This window comes from Lagopus leucura, unplaced genomic scaffold (genome assembly GCF_019238085.1).
Source record: "Lagopus leucura isolate 7727_CA_CO unplaced genomic scaffold, USGS_WTPT01 Super-Scaffold_100001, whole genome shotgun sequence".
Taxonomy (NCBI): Eukaryota; Metazoa; Chordata; class Aves; order Galliformes; family Phasianidae; genus Lagopus; species Lagopus leucura.
This window is the reverse complement of record NW_024962262.1, coordinates 80,605,224-80,619,631: the sequence shown is the minus strand read 5'-3', so window position 1 is coordinate 80,619,631 and position 14,408 is coordinate 80,605,224. Positions and strand designations below refer to the sequence as shown.

The following is a 14,408-nucleotide window of genomic DNA, read 5'->3' as shown; positions in this document are numbered from 1 at the left end:
GGTTAGATCTGATGCGGCCCATATTCTTGGCTATCTGGGCATGTGTTATTGGTGGGCAGTGAGAAGCTTTTGCTTTGGTGCATAAAAGGATATTTCAGGAAGTTCTGTCCCATAATTATCAGCAATTCAACTAAGAGTGGGGGATGATAAAATGATTTAAATGCCATCATCGCACTGAGTCTTCTCACAAGTGTGCAGTCTCTACCTTTAAAGATGTGCCTTTTTTCATTTTTGAGGCACTCTTGTCCACATGCCACTCCTTTTCCAGAGGGTGCTAACTTGCTGCATAATTTTACTGTTTCTTTTGTAAGCATATTTGCTTTTTTAATACTGTTCTTATGTGTGGGGAAACTCTTCTGGAGGGTTTAGGGCTCTTCATCTTCTTGTCTTTAAGGCCAGCTTTTGTTGCTGTGCCAATTGTGTTAGCTAGACTGTGGGCAGGGAAGGAAGGAATGTTTTTCCTTGCTCACAGATATCAAAGAGAAAAGGCCTGTCTGAGTATCCTGCAGGTATCATATTGTTTGTGCTTAACTGATGTGAGTAGCTGTGAGATGTGTGTGTTATGTTTGGTTTTGTGTTTGTTAAATGTTTTGGTTTTATTTAAAAAATTCGTCTGGAAATGCTTCTGGAACCAATTGTGATTGTAGCAGTGAGTCCATTTACTTTGATGTTGAAATATGTATGCAATACACGAAGTGTAGTTCATTTGTTTGTGTCTAGTGTATATGAAGTGTGATTGGATGATTATCTGAAGCAGTTTATTTTATCCTTTGGTGGCCATGTGGTAGCATTCAGCCAGTACGAAATTCCTGATGGATACTAATGCTGAACCAGTGCATGCTCCTTTCCTTGGAAGTTTTGACCATGTACTTTTCAAATTGTACTTGACACACTCGTTCAGTTTTTGTTAAGCTTCCTTTAAGTCGTATGTTTTGCAGTAGAAGTGTATACACATGCCGTGATTGATTTGCAGAACACGCACAATGGTTTTTGTATTGAAACGTGCCGTTTCAGTGTATGCATGCATTAAGTTGCTTTTTTATCTTGCATGAGACTAAAAGCATATTGAATTTAAAACTCAAAATATTAATCATTCCAAACTTTTACCTTAAATCCCTTATGGCAGGTCATGCTGACCCCGAACATGCAAGGTATTATCATGGCTATAGGTAAAGCCAGGAATGTTTATGACAGGTGTGGGCCAGAAGCAGGGTTCTTTAAGGTACAACTAACATTTTCAATTTTTTCTCTGACTTTTTTTGTTAGATATACCTTTTTCCTCCACCCTTCAATGCATATTAAGACTGTTCCAGCATATATAAGTATTCTTCTATGGCATCAGTCTTCCGTTTAAATATTACTAAATTACAATCTCTGCTAGGGAGCAATATCTGTAGCTATTTCCATCTTCATTTAGCAATGTGCTGCCTTGAATTCAAAAGCTTACATATCTTTTTCTATTTTACTTCTTAATAATAGCCACAAGTAGCAAGAAACCTGGATGGGTAATCAATAAGAATATTTACTTTTTTCCCCTGTTCATAACAAAAAGTGTTATGTTAACAAAGACTGTTTGGGACTTCAGTGTTTTCACCAAGGCACACCAGTGTTTAGTCACTTGTTTTTTGTTTAGTCATATTAACAGAAATGTTCTTGTGTTGTCCTTAAAAGATTTTTTAGTAGATCAAAATCATATTCTTTTGTTTTGATGTCAATACAGTTTATCTGTGCAGAGTTTTATTACTGGGAATTGGATGTTACACTCATTGTGTTTGTTAGTCTACACACTAAATAGATTGAAAGATGCATTAGTTTTATTAAATACACAAACTTCTGAACAATTTAGCTTGTAACTTTTTGAGTTTTCAGAGTATAAAAAAGGGAATTACTTTGACATGTTGTAGAATCCTCTCAAATATGATGCTTTATTTTTATCTGCTGGAGGAGATGAAAAAGTTTCTTGCCTGTCCTTCAGTAGCACTGTTTTCTATTGAATTTTTATGGTACAGTTATACTGAAAGAAAACATTTGAAACTCCCTCCCAAAAAAGGCCAAAGGAAAAAAAAAAAAACCTCAAACCACCTCTATAATCCTTTGCAATGGAAAAATTTAAATCTTATGTTTGTTTGTTTGTTTTTAATTTTTTTTTTTAATGGATATTTTGTGAAGTGTTATGACCATGTTGCATTTGTCTCTGTTAAACATGCCCACTGTCAGGCATCGAAGAGACAACTGCCATAGCCTTTATTTAATGAAATGGGTTTTGTTTGGGATTCAGTGCTGGGTTTTTGAATTTCTCACTTAATGACAAGCTGTTTTAATTGAAAAACAAAACAAAAAACCCATGCTGCTCTTATCAAACCAGACATTTTTTGGAAAGGTTAATTACACTGATTGATTTACTTATTTTCAATGTGAAGTGTGTTTTGATGATGAAAGCTTCCTGATGAAAACCTCAGTGGAAGTGTGGAGGTTAGGGGCAAAATTTGTCTTTGAGAAAGTGTTTTTAAAACTAAACCAAGTTGTTGGAGAGTAGAAGTCTGCTTACTCAACTTTCTGCTGAATCCTGTTCAAAGCAACTTAGCACTGCTGAAACATGCTACATTTTTAGTAATACATTATTAGTCTGGATGTTCGCAGATGAAGTGATTCTACTTAGTACCAAGTTTAATATTTTGAAATGTATGAGGTGAAAACCCCTCCTATTTCTTACAATTACTATCAGAAAGATTCTGTGATATTTTTATACTGCTATGCTCTGGTTTTGTTCACGTGTTTGTTTTTTATAACAAGTGTTTACAAAAGACTGAGGTTTATTTCTATGATGTCCTTATTGAAGTGTAATGCAGGTAAAACCCAATTAATGAGGGTCATTGTTACTGCCCAAGTTTGATTCCTACTTTACCTCTCAGACTTCAGACTTAACCTATTGCAAAGCAGCTAAGATCTTTATTGATCAGTCATATTTATCTAAACTTCATTCACCGTTCCTTGCAGTATGTTTGCCTTAAGATTTTTATATATAATTCTTAGTGAGAATCCTAAAGCTTATTATACTTCTTCCTGTATTTTGTTGAAAGGAATAATACTGGTTTAGTTTTCTTCTTTTCAGTATATAGAATTCATGAATCTGTAGCATAACGTTTGACTTTTTTCTAAATATGTATTTGAAAATCTAGATTTTCTTGCCTTTTTCCTGTTTGAGTAATTCTCTGAAGAATTAAATGCAAAATAGCAATAGCTTTTTGTTTTGTGCCAACCTCAGAAAAGCGGCTTTAGTAACTTCGTTATCTGTGTCTGTTTTCTAATGGTAGAATGTCTTATGATGCAAGATAATAGAAACACTTATGTGTGACTTTTGATAATTATCATTGGTTCTCCAAATCTCTTTTTTAATAATAATACATATCATTAGGATGTAAAAATATGAATATGAATGCAGAATGTTCTTTTAAGTTTTGAAGTTCTCCACACACTCTCTGTTTAAGTCCACATGAATAGTATCCTATTCATGTGTTCAGTCTCAAAACACAGCATTTCTTGGTAAAGTTCAGTAGCCCAAATTTCCAATATTTAAATGTAAAGAAATATTTTACTGCCAGGTAGAGGCATAAAGAGATTTGTAATATTGAATAGGGCATTTTCTGCCTGGTTTGTAGCTTTATTTTGTCTGTATGTGGTATTGAAACTACTAATGTGTGAAGCTGCTGTGTTAGGTTATTTGTTTCAAATTGGTAGTAACGTTAGCCAGCAGTTTGATCACCTGCGTATTTTGAGAGAGAAATTATGGAGTATATTAAGATTTGTCACCATTTTTCTAATTATTTTTCTTGTTGCTCTTGGTTGTGTTGTGTAGTTTCAATGGATAATTTCTAATGAACATAACAGATGAGATTTCTTAAAATCTAATGTGCTGACAAAGGAATCTCTTCCTATAAGCTCTAAAGTTGGCCTAAAATAGTGAGGAGTCTGTCCTTGCCTTATGGGAGGCTAACACTGACCATATTGAAGTATTTTCTGTAGAAATCATGTAACTCGATTTTTATTGTACAATGATTTCCATTCTGACTTACTGTTTTCAATATCTCACACGTTCATTAAACTTTACCTATAATTTATTTGTGTATTTGCATTTCAACTATGTATTAGGGGTACTTCTGGAAAAATCCTTAAAATGAAATGTCTGTTATACTGCTTCAGGACAGTTCATGCGTAATGTCCCTCTTTAGGGACCAGATAAACCTTCTCTCAGGGTGATATAGGGAAGGACTGGGATTGCTTTTGAAGTACAGGTCCACTTGGGGTTTTGGTAGCCCTGGTTAGGGAGAGGCAGGAGCAGCTTTGCCATTTGTTTTTTTTTTTTTTTTTTTTTACTGTAGTTCAGACTGTTTAGAAGGGTCGGATATGGAATTGTTAAAGTTCTTTTGTAGTCAGTGGGCCATGGACATGAATTATTCCTAGTATCTGAAAAGGCTGAGTTAAAAGCCAGAAAGAATAACGTATGTTTTTAAAATTATGTAGGCAATTAAGTTGGAATATACGCGTCTGCTAAAATTAGCCCAGGAAGATCCACCACCTGAATGTGATTACCGTTTGCGTCATGCAATAGTTTACTTCATCCAAAACCAGGCACCAAAGAAGATAATTGAGAGAACGTTACTGGAACAGTTTGGAGATCACAATCTTAGCTTTGATGAAAGGTAATAAGATCAGCATGTCTCTCTTCCTGTGTTTGTGTGAGTTCTGTGTAAAGACACTTTTATATTCAGATATGCATGTAGAGGAAAGAAGAACAGCTTGTACGTTTGGCTTTATCTTCTAGTTAATAGCTTGAAAGTATAAAATGCGTAGAAGAATAATTTTATAAAAGTTTTAATCTCTATAAAAATCTCTATAAAAAGAATAAACAAGAAGTTGGGTTTTTATTGGTAGGAAGTAAAGAAAAATCCTTAGTGTTGCTCCTAATTGTATTCAGTTCTCTGTATCTATGTTTTGGAGCACTTAAGGCTGTGAAATCTCTGTTTCTTCAGTGGCCCAAAGCTCAGCAGTAGAAAACAAAGCCTGACATCTCTTAAAATGAGACATCAGACTAGATGAATAACTTATTTGAATGCAAGACGATGTCTTCTATACTTGAAATTTCATATACTTATAAAACAAAATAAAAAAATGACAGGTAGAGAGTGTTAGTCTGACTCCTGACAGCTGTTAAATGTTTGGTTCTAATCCTCTAATATTATTTTCACAAAGTGAGAGTTGGGGAGCTTCAAGCCACCTGAACTTCAAATTTGAAAAAACAGGAAAAAAAAGAGTAATGCAACAGTTTAGTTAGTAAAACAGGAAGTAATTCTTAAATGGCATGGCTGTGCATCACATGTACTAGAAAAGTATGCCTTCTGCTGATTATGCAGGGCATAGTAGAAAGCAGATTTTTCACAATGTTTCCATGCTGTTTTGTGTAAGGCTGTACTCTAAACTGCTTGAGTTTGCTGTTTTTGTATAGATGATATTTTTGAAAATTTCTCTTTCATGATATGTTGTGGCTTTTTATAAGGTGCCGTAACATAATGAAGGTTGCTCAAGCTAAGCTTGAAATGATAAAGCCGGATGAAGTAAACATGGAGGAATATGAGGTCAGTATTTCTTATGCTGTAAGTTAAACTGTAACTTCAAATAATTATCAGTAAGTTGAGTTTATCTTAGCAAATTTCTTTTTGTCCTACACTGAGAAGATGAAACAAGTTCCTGAAACATTATTTATTTCTAGGAAAGCTGCTCTGACCAGTTGATCTAAAGCCATTTTTTCCACATCTGTAATTTCAAATTCAAATTTGACTTGAGCCACAGATAAATGCCAATGTTGATTCTGTCCATACTCCTTAACATGCTTTGACATCACTAACAGTATTTCATAATTTAACACCATGTGAGCCAATTGGCTTTCTCTAGTCAGAAACTGCTGTGAGTTGAAGGAATGAAAAGGATCTAAGGCCAACCTTAAACATTTAGAGAAATGGGTCACAAGGTTCAGGGGCACATTTGTGTTTTTTGTCCAGCTTTTTTTGTAGCCACTCCCATTCTCTTACTAGCATCTTTCTCTAGGTTCTTTCATTTGCTAAGACCATACATTTTCAATTTGATACTTAAAAAAAACTTTGAAAAAAGAATGGAGTAAATTGCAGACATGATACAAGTTTGACTTATATTTAGCAAAACACTTCATCTCATATTTAAAGCTAAGTCTGTAGGTGTCATTATTACATGAGTTCCAATTCTGTGTGATACTGTTCATTAAGGCCTCTGAAAAGGCCTTATTTATATCCTGGGCAGATTCCAATGCACCACTTAAACCTCATTGTAACCAGTGTGTAGGTCCAAAACAGCTTGTTCAGGAGGACTATGGGAATAATCTTGCCCTCTTGAGGCAATAAGGGAGTGGGAGGAATCTTCTTCCCTTACAGGTACATGCCACCTTCCTGAGGCAGATAGTTGGTGATTACTCTGAGGACTGTATCACTGATTATCCAATATGGGACTGACATTTCATAGAACCTTTCTCATGCATTTTGTGTTGAATATGTAGGTGGCTATGTATTATGGTATGTTGTCCCTTACTTAACTATTAATTAATGATTAAAAGCTGGTTAACCAACTGCAAAAAAGACATTCTTTTCTCGTGGGGCAGTCACCTGTAAAGTGTATTAGTAGTCACTTTGTATAAGTGGTGATGCAGCAAGATAAATGTTTTGCACCAACATAAGCATTGCCACAGTCTCAAGTACTCCACAAGCTATGCAAGCCATTTAGGGCATTCAGCGTGTTCAGGCATTTTCTATGTCTTCCTTAAATGAAATTTAATATTCAGTTTATATATAAGCTTTCTTTCACTTTTTGAGTAAAGAACTGTGCGTAATGGAAAGAAGAAAAACAGAGTGTTAGCCTTTCCTTTTTTGAGGGGGTAGGAAAGTAGTGATTCTCATAATTCTGACTGTGGTTCTCCAAAAAAACCCTGGTGTTCCTTTCAGTTCAAGTGGTAATGTATTCCTGTGTTTTGTTTATGTTTTTAATAAAAATCCTACCTGAAACTCATCTAGAAATATTGTAGGAATTTAAGAATCTTATTTTCATTGAGAGAGGGGGGGATTCAGACTGACTTTTCCATCATACAAACTTAATAGGAGTCCTTATCACTTACTGTGGGTATTCAGCACTAAGTGTGTAAAATATTTGTATTTCATGTTTGTGGATGAAATTCTATATACCCTTTCTTATATGCAGAGATGGCATCAAGACTATAGAAATTTCAGGGAAACAACCATGTTTCTCATGGTAGGATTGGAGTTTTTCCAAAAAAAGAGGTAAGTGTTAGTATAGAACTCAAATGTGATAGAGTGATTTGAAGGCAAAATGTAACACTGATAAAGTTAAAAGTTATTATTAAAATTAAGAACTGTTTAATGTGTTCTTCATTGTATTTAAAATTTATTCAGTTCATTAATTTCTTCAGTCTCACATCTAGATCAGTTTCCTGCAACTTCCTACTTTTAATCTCCATTTCTTTGTCCCTTATCAAATCACGAACTCTTCTCAGTTCCCCACAAGCACTTCTTTTTCTCCTCCTTTCCTACTCTGAATGGTCTCTGTATTCCTCAGACATAAGAATCTTTATTCTCTTGTACCATATGTACACATAAATGTGGACCTGAACAAGCTTGAGAAGGGAGCCCACGCAAGCCTAATGAGGCTCAGCAAGTGCAAGGTGCCGCACCTCAGTTGATGCAGTCCCAGATACGTGTACAGATTAAAACACATGGAAAATAGCTGTGCAGAGAAGACATGGGGGAGTTCTGGTGGATGAAAAGCTTGACATGAGCAAGTAGTGTGTGCTTGCAGCTCAGAAGGCCATCTGTAGCTTGGGCTGCATCAAAGGAGGGCTGGCCAGGAGGGAAGGAGAGGTGATTATCCCCATATATTCCTGCCCTTACAAGGCCTCATCTGGAGTACTACCTCTGGGCCAGGGGCCCCCAGCACGAGAAAGATACGGAGCTCTTGGAGTGGATCCAGTGGAGGACTATGAAAATGAGAAAAGGGCTGGAGAACCTTTGTGTAGAAGGGCTGAGAAAGCTGGGCTTGTTTGGCCTGGAGAACAGAAGGCTCTGGAGACTTCCTTGCAGCTTCTTAGAGGGAGACTGACTTTTTATATGAGAGGATAGTGATAGAAAAAGGAGGAACAGTTTTAACATAGAAAAGGGGAGATTTGGATTAGATGTTAGGAAAAGAATTTCCTCAAGAGGTTGGTGAGGCACTGGCACATGCTGCCTGGAGAGGCTGTGGATGCCCCACTGCTGGAGGTACTCAAGGCAAGGTTGGATGGGGCCATGGGCAGCCCTGCTCATGGTGTAGGGGTTGGAACTAGATGATCTTTAAGGTCCTTTCCAACCCAAGACATTCTGTGGTATCTATATGCCAAACTTAGTTTCTTGTTTGTATGTTGTGTAGCAAATTGCTTTGTAGTTCTCTTTCTTGTCGTGTATGTTTCCAAAGAAAAAAAGCTCTAACAAAATAAAATGATAATAACATACTTATTTCTGTAACAAGCTGTGTGTTTGTGTAGTGGTTAACACAATGAGCCATAATTTTGGTTTGCTACATTGCAAATGTTAGTACGTTTACTAATAATCTAAATTGGCACATCCCACTTTGTTAGTATTAAACAGCTGGTATATGAAAGTTGGTCAGAAGACTGCCTGACTTAATTGGAAAAAAAAAACAAACAACAAAACACCAACAAAACAGTCTGGTATTGCTGGATCCCTTGCAGAGGAAAAAAAAAGACATCAGTGTGATATGTAGGAATCCTGTTTCTCCTGGACATCATGTGTGCTCCAAGCATGAAGTAGTTCTGGTTCCTTAACTCCAGGAATGACAGCTTTGGCCACAAAATTGCAATGTTTTCACTGTTCTGCTTCTTACTGTAATATATTCTCCTTGGGCCAGCAGGAGGTAAACAAACAGAAACCACAAACAGGTTTCTGTTTGTGCTGAGCAGTATTTTTTTTTTGGCTATCTAGTTTCTATGTTGATTTGAAAAATTAGAGTGACCCAGTTAGAAAACAAGCCTATAATGCCCAGTTGTGCATTCTAATATTGACAAGAAATGTAAAAAAAAAATACGATATTATCAGACTCATGTGCAGGAGGTATAGTGTTCATTCGCTTTGGCAGTAAATGGAATTTCACAAGTACTTCAAGTGGTATTTAATACAAAGGCACTAAGATTAGAGGTAAACAGGTAAACATGCTTTAAGGGATGCTTGAGGATCGAATATCCGTTGACTTACTTTAAAGGTGTCTACTGAAATTACGCTGCTGTGTTTCAGCTACTGGTTCCCAAACACCTGAGGTAGTTATTGAGGTTTACAACTTGTTATATTTTTAGAGGGCAGTGCTACTGTCCATGTTCTGAAAATGAGACTAAACTGATCAACTATTTTGATTTTCCTTCAGTGTTCCCTTAACTGTGAAATCATAAACTGTAGCTTTAAATAGTTATGAAAACATGGACTTTTATAATTCAAATATGACCTTCAGTAACAGGGGTTTGTTTTGAGGATTTGTTTTTTGGTTTTTTGTTGTTTTTTTTCCCCAGAAACCCATCTCTCTAAATTGACAAACTTTTCTTACTTGAAAAGTCAATAAATGTCTTGTAGTGCTCAATATCTAGGTGGAGCAAAAAAACAGCCTTTACTCAGGGAATCTGATTTTCTTAATGGTGCTGTGCCAAGCAAACACAAACATTGAAAATGTTTTTACTTTTTCCTTCCACCATGCTAATAGCTTATTTTTAGAGGTGTTGTTACTGGTGTGCTGGGCATGGAAGACTGTACTTTGAAGACAAAGGAAACAACAGTTTCTCAGTATTTCTGAAAGTTACCCGGAATATGTTTTTTGCTGAAAGTAGGCATGATTTAAGAGTCATGCCTGCCTTCATAGTTCACTCATGATCCTTTATGGTGGTTGACAAGGCCTTTTCACTGCAGATAAAGGGTCTTTGAGGCATACCTTCACTGATTATACTATTGAGTAGGAAACTGCTGTGAGTGAGGTGAATGTAGTCAACTAAAGAACCTTGGCAGGGCATTTGCTTGTAGCTTGTTCTTATGGTAGTGACTGAAAAGCAAACAAACTCTAGACCTTACCAATTGGATTCTAATTTTTTTTTTTTTTAATAATATGATTTTTCAGCTTTGACAATTTTTTTTTTTGTAAGCTGTGTTAAAATTTTGTTTATACATACCTGTGCTTTCCAAAGCCCAGACCCAGTTAGCTCCATAATTCTGTGTGTCATTTTAAGTTCAGGCTTAACAAACTGGAACTTAAATGCACTTCATGTTTAAAAAGCTAGCATCTGTTTGCTTAATTTAAGCTGAAGTAATATTCCTTGGACTCTCAAGGTATATAAGATATTTGAGCCTGGCTTTAGAATAATAGTGATGTGAAATGGCTTCCCTTCCTGTGAGGTAGCACTATTGCTGGTTCAGGTAAGGATTACACAACTTGCAGACAGAGGAAAAGAGGATCTGGGAATTAGGCAGCTGGCAAGTACAAGTTTTTAATTTGGATCAACTGAGTTGTTGACACTGTTAATTCAGCCTGCAGTTTCACAAGTAACTGAACCAAGAATGGAAAGGAATAGAAGGTCTGGCTCCTCTGGCTTTGTATCCATCAATCCCAGTTTCTTGCAGTCATGTTTTCCACTGTCTTCCTACATTAATGTTTCTGCTGTCAAGTCAGTTGCATTAATTAGTGGCTTGGAGAGATTTCATGAGCAGAGAGACTTGAGAAGAGGGCCATAGAGAAGAGAACTTCTTGCTTTAGAGGACACAGTTCTATATTTTGAGGACAAAAAGACAGAGAGTAGCAATTATATATATGTAGGAAATATTTAGGATTACAAGAAAAAATAGTGACATTTGAAAGTAAACCTTTAAGTAACCACTGCTATTTAAAGTAACCTTTTCCCTTCCTTTTATGTTGTCTTGTTGGGAGGCCTTACTGTAAGTCTTGAGTTTGTCTATTTTGGAAAATTCTGACATGTATTTTTCATGTATCATGTGCTCTGTGTGCTCACACATAAGTTTTAGCTACTTTTAGTAGTTTGATGTTTTGGTAGTTTATGCCCTAACCTTGATCTTCTGTTCTCACTAGGAGTGTATAATATACTGTTCTTCTAATACTCCATTAGAAAATTTCTCTCCCTAGATTTTTCTAGTTGTTTGAATAAAAATGACACATCTAACTGCTTGTTTATAGCATAGTTGCCTGAACTGCTTTTCTGGCTGTCTGTCATGACTGGGTTTCTGCAAGTCAGAGAATTAACAATCTAAGGTGTTAGCTGGAAATGGTATGCAGCAGCGTGAGGGGATTTAACAGGGCGGATGAGATCTCTTGATTATTAACTGTTAGGTTCTTAGGTCTTCTTTTACTCATCCTTCACCAGTTAGGAATGTATTTATTATCTGCATTTAGATTACAGACAGAAGTGCCAATAGAGAGGTACTTCTGGTTTTGAAATGCTCTTGTGGCATCATACATCACTTTGGATTTCATTAGTCCAGAAAAAAACTTAGTGAGGCTGAAAGTTCACAATTTATTTTTTAGATTAATTTTTATTGGTCAGGCATAGAATGCTATCAGGGTAATGGCAATTCTAATGTGACATAAATGCATGCAGGGAAAAAACAAAAAAGCTTTCATGTATATTCAAGGTTAATCCAAAGCTATTTTTGAAGTGGATGAAATGATATAGGTTTATGTCAGTGAGCTTTGGATCACACTTCATGTGCAAGTTTATCTAGCCTGATAATAAAATACATTGTTCTAATGTATACAAAACAAGAAACAATGTGGTAGAAAAAGCAATATTATGAAGAGATGGATGGGGAGGGTTGGATTTACAGTCAAACAAGTAAGTGAAATTACATGTCCTATGAATAACACAGTAGTTAACTTGAAATAGGTGTTACCTGGATTTGCATCTAACAACTTCGTTTCTTTACTTTGCTTTAGCTATATGGAAGCCTTGCTCTACCTTATCTATGCTTACCAGAATAACAAAGAACTCTTGTCCAAAGGCCCATACAGAGGGCATGATGAAGAGCTGATATCTCACTACAGACGAGAATGTTTGCTAGTAAGTGAAGGGTGAAATATACTGCAAAAGTTGAACTTTCCATTTAGCTTAAACAAATCAGACAGTGTTGCTGTATTTTCAAAAAACCAAAAACCAAAAAAACTTTCATTAAAAATTACGAAGATTTCAATAAGAAAAAGGTGAGAGGAAGAAATGTATGTAGTAAAAATAAAGAATGTGTTTGTTTTAAGTAATCATTTTATCATTTTAAGTGGTGTGCTCACTGCCACTGTGTCTGGGCTAGGTAAAAGCAACACTGGACAGTATTGGTGGGTGAGCTCACAATGTTACTGCAGTTGGACAGGGACATAAATATTTAGAAAAAGGCATCAGCAGATGGTGAGCTTTTTCCTTGATTGTGTCACCTGTTTCTTAGCAATAGCAAGAAAAGGCAAGAACAGGTGGTAGGACCTCAGTCTTGAAAACGAGCAGCTGCAAATGTTGAGTTGGCAGGTATCAACTGAAGTGGCCTGAGGAATAGTACAAGATCAGATGGTTTAATAGAATGTATGTATCATTGCTGTGAATGTTAAAGCTCAGTTGTTATTGCAGATTTGCCATAAGGCAAACAAAAACAGAATGGTAAAATGTGAAATGCTGTATACTTAAAGAATTTCTTTTTTGTGGTGGTACATGAAGAAACTAAATGAACATGCTGCAGCACTGTTTGAATCAGGAGATGATCAGGAAGTAAATAATGGCCTGATCATTATGAATGAGCTTATTGTCCCATGTTTGCCATTACTACTGGTGGATGAAATGGAAGAGAAAGATATTGTTGCTGTGGAAGATATGAGAAATCGTTGGTGTTCCTATCTTGGACAAGAAATGGAACGTAAGTATTTATTAGAGTATATGATTTTTAGTATTTTTTTTAAATGTCTTGGTTTGTATCTTGAATGGAGCCTGAATCCTTTGTGTTTTGGTAACATATTTTGAATTACCGTGGCTTTTGAATAGTATGTGCACATCTAAATGAACAGCAGTTTTTTCCGTGTATAATAATGAAGGTCTGCAATATTTTCCATATGTAACAGTGCCCTTAAAGGAAACTTTTTTTTTTCCAAAAGGAAAAACGTTGAAGGGGTATCTGTGCCAACATCTTCCTAGGAACCAATGTGTCCTTCAGTATTTACTGAAGAAAGTGCATTATTCCAAGTGAAACTCTTCATGCTCCCATCCCTGTTAAAAAATTAAAAAAGTAAAAGAGTCAGTTTGGGGCAGGACAGGAAGAGGAAAATTGCACCTGTGGACGTTAAAAACTTACGGTTGTGTTCTTTTCTTTCATTTGCAGCTAACTTGCAAGAAAAGCTGACAGATTTCCTGCCAAAACTACTAGATTGTTCTACAGAGATTAAAGGTTTCAATGACCCGCCAAAGTTACCCTCCTACTCCACACATGAACTGTGTGAAAGATATGCCCGAATCATGTTGTCACTCAGTCGAACTCCAGCTGATGGAAGATAAATTCTGCAACCTTCCTGAGCACATTGTATAAACTTTTTTAGTTCTTAAACCTTGCCTTCCTGTCACAGGGTTTGCTTGTTGCTGCTATAGTTTTTAACTTTTTTTATTTTAATAACTGCAAAAGAGAAATGACTGTACAAATTTTAGCCAGACTGCAAACAATTAAAGCTGGGAATCGCATGGCGCTCAGTTGTTTCAACCAGAATTGATGCAACTTGCAAGTCTGATAACTATGGCAAAACTGCTTTTTTGCCACTTCTCTGTTACAGTATTACTTTGCTTTTATCTTAAGATCCTTTACTTTATCAACAGCTGTCTGGATCATTTTGTGACTGCAACTAAATTTAAGTGTCCAGTGCTGTGTAAATACATGGTACTTGGTAGCTTGTAAATGAAATGAAAGAATAAAGTTTTATTTATGGCTACTTCTGTGTTTGCAAGCAGATACCTTGTATATTAGTGTAAAATATGGGTATTTTTAGGAGAGATACAGTATATTGATGGGTAACTCAATTTTATAGACAAGATTCTTCAGGATTTATGGACAGTTAGATGAAGGTAGTCGGAGATTACTGTATGTGAATATACTGAAAAACTGTTGCAGTATTATACACTGTTGGTTGGGTTTCTTTTGTATATACTTTTTTGATCTTTATGATACTGCACCTGAACACTTTTGTGTGTGTGTGTGTGTGTGTGTGTGGCTATGCCACATATATTCTGATGACAAGGACTGGTTTCTGAAGAA

At 36.0% G+C, this 14,408-nt stretch overlaps 1 protein-coding gene across 3 annotated transcripts in view; it reads left to right on the top strand.

Moving 5' to 3' along the window:
- Positions 1-14,085, top strand: part of USP25 (ubiquitin specific peptidase 25) — a 90,019-nt gene extending 75,934 nt beyond the window's left edge. For 2 of the 3 annotated variants that reach the window (XM_042866611.1, XM_042866610.1), the window contains exons 20-26: positions 1,127-1,222; positions 4,522-4,700; positions 5,555-5,633; positions 7,279-7,358; positions 12,070-12,193; positions 12,833-13,028; positions 13,488-14,085. In XM_042866611.1, the coding sequence (XP_042722545.1) occupies positions 1,127-1,222; positions 4,522-4,700; positions 5,555-5,633; positions 7,279-7,358; positions 12,070-12,193; positions 12,833-13,028; positions 13,488-13,660 (927 nt within the window). In that variant the 3' untranslated portion in view covers positions 13,661-14,085. The remainder of the gene's footprint in view (positions 1-1,126; positions 1,223-4,521; positions 4,701-5,554; positions 5,634-7,278; positions 7,359-12,069; positions 12,194-12,832; positions 13,029-13,487) is intronic. The other variant, XM_042866612.1, reaches the window with a different exon arrangement.
- Positions 14,086-14,408: the final 323 nt, after the last annotated feature.